The sequence below is a fragment of the Gavialis gangeticus genome, unplaced genomic scaffold, assembly GCF_001723915.1.
Source record: "Gavialis gangeticus isolate Ggan-Ray unplaced genomic scaffold, GavGan_comp1, whole genome shotgun sequence".
Taxonomy (NCBI): domain Eukaryota; kingdom Metazoa; phylum Chordata; order Crocodylia; family Gavialidae; genus Gavialis; species Gavialis gangeticus.
In genome coordinates, this window is record NW_017729031.1 from 106,554,956 (window position 1) to 106,560,785 (window position 5,830).

At 42.1% G+C, this 5,830-nt stretch overlaps 1 protein-coding gene across 1 annotated transcript in view; it reads left to right on the forward strand.

The window, feature by feature from the left end:
* Nucleotides 1–5,830, forward strand: part of MPP4 (membrane palmitoylated protein 4) — a 75,147-nt gene that overhangs the window by 67,351 nt on the left and 1,966 nt on the right. Inside the window, 3 exon segments of the mRNA XM_019522913.1 lie at nt 701–794; nt 1,089–1,197; nt 3,889–4,023. Of these exon segments, the coding sequence (XP_019378458.1) occupies nt 701–794; nt 1,089–1,197; nt 3,889–4,023 (338 nt within the window).

The window sequence follows — 5,830 nt, forward strand, 5'->3', positions numbered from 1 at the left end:
TAGATTGCAGTGAGCATTATGTTCCTGGATCAGAATTCCCAGGCCCCCGCTCATCTAGCCTATACCTGTCAATCAGAGGACATAGAGGGCTTTCAGGATCTGATGAAGCAGGCCACACCTGTATTGATAATTCCTTGCTGATGACAGAGCAACACAGAAATGACAGAGAAACATGCTCCCTGATGGGTGTATTATATTATGCAGTAACCATAAGGTTAGTCCTGCCTATGAATGAAAGATTTGTTAACCTGATTAAAATGGTTTGACAGGCTTCTGGATCTTTTGGAACCTTGTGTTACCAGACTTCCAATTCTTAACCAATGTATTTTATGAAGTATATTGGCTTAAAAAGAAAACAAAACTGACATTCCCCCCCCCCCCCCCAAAAAAATTTAGTAGGAAAATTCCCAAACTTATTACTGCCTTAAAACAGTTTAAAAACTGTAAACGGTTCTAGCAACGATGCTCCATATGTTCAAATGGAGACTCAAGGAAGTACAGTTTTTGGAAGTTTTACTAATCTAAAGGTTGTATAGCTGGGGTTTTCTTTTGGGGGGAAAAAATCATGTATTACTTTTCTGATTACTTGTAAAAATGAAGAGTTTAAAATCTTCAACTTCAGTTTAAGAAAGATAGTGGTTGGAGATTTCTATTTTTCATTAGAAACTGTCCTAATACTGACTTTTTTTCTCTCTCTCAGACACTACACGTGCTCAGAAGAGTTATGAAGTAAATGGTCGTGAGTATCACTATGTATCAAAGGAAACATTTGAAAATTTGGTCTATACTCACAGGTAATTTTGAAGGCATATTAGAGTTCCTTTCTGTAATATTGCTTTCTTCTCACCATCTTTTAATGTTCAGCATGCTCCAAGGCAGGACAGCTCTGAAGTTATGCTCCAGTACTGTTAGTCAGAAGAGATGAGCTCTGGTTTGTTGCTAACCTGCAAAGATTGAATCAATTCAGGCTCGGGCTTTTTGAATGTCTATCCCTAGCCTTGATTGTGTATTTAACTAGGACACTCAATCTGAAAATGTAAAGGCTCTTTCCCATTTCTCCCTTCCTTCCCTTCTCATCACTTTTGCAGAATGTTGCAGTATGGGGAATACAAAGGAAATCTATATGGCACCAGTGTTGATGCTGTGCGAACAGTCCTGGATGAAGGGAAGGTCTGCATAGTTGATTTAGAACCTCAGGTGAGTTGGGCAAAAATCCAAGACCTGCATTTTATGGAAGAAATAGGATCGTAGAAAGAAACAGCATAATTCCTCTCATGACACTTGTTGGAAGTAGATGCCTCTCTTTTTTGCATTCGGCCTTAGTGACAAGCATAAATTACGGGTGTTTTTATCAAAGGTACATGTGCATGTCTGGATCAAAAGTAAGGGTGCAATAAGTCTTTGAACTCATTCCCAGCAGAAGCCGCACTTTCCTGCAGAGGTTTCTGTCATGAACATCTCCCTTCAGGTTTATGATTTGTGCAGCATGCCATCGCTTCTTTTTGAACTATGTAATATCCTTGTGGTAACAGCAATTTTTAAGTGAAAAGATATGCTTAGGAAAGTATTTGGTAAAGTGGTTCCCAAACTGTGGTCCGTGAGGCTATGATGAGTTGTCTATAGATTGTATCAGATTGGCCCTTTTCAGTTAGAAGTCTGAAAAAGAATTGGTGGGGAGAAGCTTGGAGGAGATGGTGGTTAGCAAAATATTCTGAGGGCTGATGGGAGTCCATTGATTCAAAAGAAGCCACCCATAAATTTAAGAACTACTTGTTTCAATATACTTCTTTTGAAGCAGTAGAAGCAGCTAACACCATTTTAATCATGTATTTGAGAACTACCACCACTCCATAGATCAGCAGTGCTCAGCCTCTGGCCAGTGGGACTCCCCACACATTTGGAAATTTGGTGGTGGGTCTTTCTTATGGGGAATCATTAGTATAATTGCTAGATGCAGGTTGAACTTTACCCTGAGGCATAGTTCTGTAGCATCTCTATCATTGTATCACTGATTAAAGACAAGGCTCAGTTAGTGAAATTATGGTAAAATTGGATTAAACCTTAATAAAATTGTAATCTCCTGCTTACTGGAAACTTCAACTGTTTAGAATGCATACAAACTGCATTTGCTGTTTAATTTATATTGTGTTTACCCCCAGAATTGGAGTTCTAGTCAAAATATACAATTGCACATTTTCAATTGAAAATTTGTTTTGGGGGGAAAATGTGTACTGTCAGATCACATATGTCCATCTTGAATAAGTGCTGCTAACAGCTGAATATTGGGTTAGTATGTAGTTTGGAAACTAATCTAATAAAAGCATCAGGCCAACTTTTAATAGATGCCTGTGAGAGTCTGTTTCTACAGCTTAAATGTGCCTGTTCTTCTGCTACCGTATATAAAAAATATGCTACTGTCACTCGCCACTAATGAGGCTATGAAATTGTGGTGGGATCCATCCCCAAAGTCCTAACTCCTCTGGGAGCTCCACAGGACAGACATACGACACCTTTGATATATACAAAACACTACAGAGTTGCCCACTAAACCGTTTTCCCAAATAGTCTCTAAGAGAAGGAACTTTTTTATTTCCTCTTCTCAATGATCCATCAGAATCAGACTGGAGATGAGAGAATTCTTAAGGAGCAAGTAGCCATTCCCTTCTAAGGTAGATAAGAGGTAGGGGGAGAGTAGGGTATCATTTTAAAGGTTTTTTTTTTTGTTTTTTTTTTAATGTGCTCCCTGGGAAGAGCTACAGTAGTGAAATGTTGAGGCATCCATTGCGATTATCACGTCAGATAATTTCTTTTGGGCGCTACAGAAACCCTTTCTTCTGAGTCCAGGAAAGAAAATAAGAAAACTTGTCTAAGTTTTCTTTTTCTACCTACATTGTGGGCTTTCTTTTTTCCAGCCTTAACATTGAGCAGGATAAGGCAAAAAGGTCTGAGTTTGTAGGTGTCCAAGAGATCTTGAAGACTTAAGTCCAGCAAAGAACTCTGTTTAGATATTTTCCCTTAAACAATTCATTCATTTAATGGCATTAATAGTTTTTTAATTTTATAACATTTAAAAACGTAAATGGAAGAAAGGCAGCATGGCCCAATAAACTCCAGTGAGAAATTTCCTTTGGGTAGATGGAGCCAACATTGTTCAAGCATTAGGCTGGTAGTGTTTTTTTTGCTAATTAGAGAGATGAAAACTAGAAATTAGACAACTGTGGGTCTGAAATAATGGGTGTTGCTCAAAAGCAGAATTACTGGCCAGGAAGGTGTGCTCTGTGTCCCTGCAGCCACTTACGTGTTCAATGTCTTCCCTTAAATTTGGTTCCCAATGAAAAATAGAAACGTAATCCTGCTAGGATAGCAGAACGTAGCTCTTATTGCTATTGTACTTTTTCATGTTTTGTGCCTCTTACTGTTTTACAACAATCCACAAGTACTGATTATTGTTGTAAAACAGCACAGTAATTTAGCTAAAGCACCCCACCACCATTTTGGAGCATGGGACACTGAATAGACTGCGGGTGTTTTGATTAAAGTGACTCCCGAGACCCACTCTAATTAAAATTTGCACCCCCCCAACCCACCAGAGCACATGTAAAAACACCCTAGGTAATTTAAACGCTATTAATGTGGGGTTTTATTTATTGAAGTTGATCATTTCTTAATAAGGTAACTGTACAGAATTAAGTAATTGGTGTGGTGCAGGTACTTAACAATGGCAGGCCTGGGGATTACTAATGAGATCATTTTATAACAGGTGTTCTGGAATAAGATTACTGCCAGGTCTGCAAATTGTAATAGTTTGTACATAATGCTTTTGTTTTTATCCCAGATTTTGTTCCCGTTAAATATATTTTAACTTGCCCACTAATTGATTGATTGTAGGGAATACAAGTGGCTCGAACCCATGAACTAAAACCCTACATTATCTTCATCAAGCCACCTAGCATGAGCTGCATGAGACAGTCTCGGGAAAATGCCAGGATCATTACAGACTACTATGTGAACATAAGATTCAAGGTGAGACTTAGGAATAGTAAAGGTCCAACACAGCACATTGGTGTTTGGTCGCAACCTGCCACATTCCTTTATTACATTAATATTTTAAAGGATCTTTGTCTTTACGCTGGTATAAGTTCCACATACACCAAAGGATGATTTGGTCCATTGTGTGGTTTTCTGGATGATGGATGTCCTGAGAAGACTTGGGCAAATTATGCCTGATCTTCTAAATTTGCTGTGGGCAGAATTCTAATGGACTGACCTCAGTTTTTGCTTACAGAATGTTTTCTGGATTGAATCTATTGATTGATTAGAGACTATAACTCCCTCTTATTTTCAGAATATGGTCTGTTGTTTGTTTGTTTGTTTGTTTGTTTGTTTTTTTAACATAGGGATTTATTTAATGAAACATAAGGTTTATAATGAGGGAGAGCTGCACAAATGGTTGGGAGCAGCAACATTGCTTTTTAAAAAGGGCAGCCTGCAATAACTTGAAGAAAAGTCACGACAGAGTTGAAGCTCTTTATTGATGACAGTACTACTTTTATTGGCACAAACTTCTATTTTTGCTGCAGGGGGCCAAAGATGAAGCCCCAACTACTTGGCGGCATGGCTGAAGCAGAGCTGAGTGGAGCCTGTGCAGGGGCAGGAGCAGATGCAGCTGGTCCACTGTGGGCTTGGGGATCCCCGCCCTGCCCCTGGGAGCCCCACACCAGCTGTACCACCATGGCAAGGTGCTGCATACTCACCTGGCAGCACTGGGAGCACAACTCTGTGCCACTGTCCCCACCTCCACTGCAGCCAGGTGGGTAGGGGTGCCTTGCCATGGTGGTGTGGGGCTCCCAGGGGAGGATGGCAGGGTGCCCAAGCCCCCCAGCAGGCAGCCCACATCCACCCCTGCCCTGCACACAAACCTGGGGGACATGTGCCCCCCATGCACTCCTCCCCAGGAGTGCATGGAGTGGCAGGGAGCCACCCCCTACCACCTGGACAAGCCGCCCATGGCTCTGCCTCCCTCCCTGCCCCAGCCCTCGTGCACTGGCTAGGCAATGCCCCCAGGCCCAGTCCCTGCACCGCTCCCTCTCCCACCATGGGGGCCTCGATCTGCCACCCTGAACCTCATAAAATTTACCTTCAGACAGTTGGTGATCATAGAATCATAGAAATAGGGTCGGAAGGGACCTTGTAGATCTTCAAGTCCGACCCCCTGCCTGGGCAGGAGAAAAAACTGGGCTCAAATGATCCCAGCTAGGTAGGCATCAAGCCTCCCCTTAAAGACCCCCAGGGTAGGAGCCAGCACCACTTCCCTTGGAAGTTGGTTCCAGATCCTAGCCACCCTAACTGTGAAGTAGTTCCTACGGATGTCTAATCTAAACCTACTCTCCAACAACTTATGGCTGTTATTCCTTGTTATGCCAGGGGGCGCTAGGGGAAAACAAGGTCTCTCCCAAACCCTTCTGGTCCCCCCTAGTGAGTTTATAGACTGTCACCAGGTGATCTGGTCTCCACTGCTGCCTTGGGCATATTTCTGGCCCCATGTATGTGTTCATGCACACATGCATGTGGCACCCCCTACATCCCACTCCCCACAGCCCCTTGCAGCAACCTGGGTTTGTTAGTCTTCAATTAGGGATGGGTGGTCATCCTGGCCTCTTCCCAAGGTGGGGGGCAGGGCCCTTGGGGCTCCCACATACTCAGTGCCTAGGACTACTTTGTATTTTTAAGCCACATTTTCTTTGAGTATTTCACAGTGTAGTATAGATATTACTGATTTAACCTTCCCTCCCCAGACGTCTGTGTGTTTAAAAAAAAAAAAAAAAAAAAA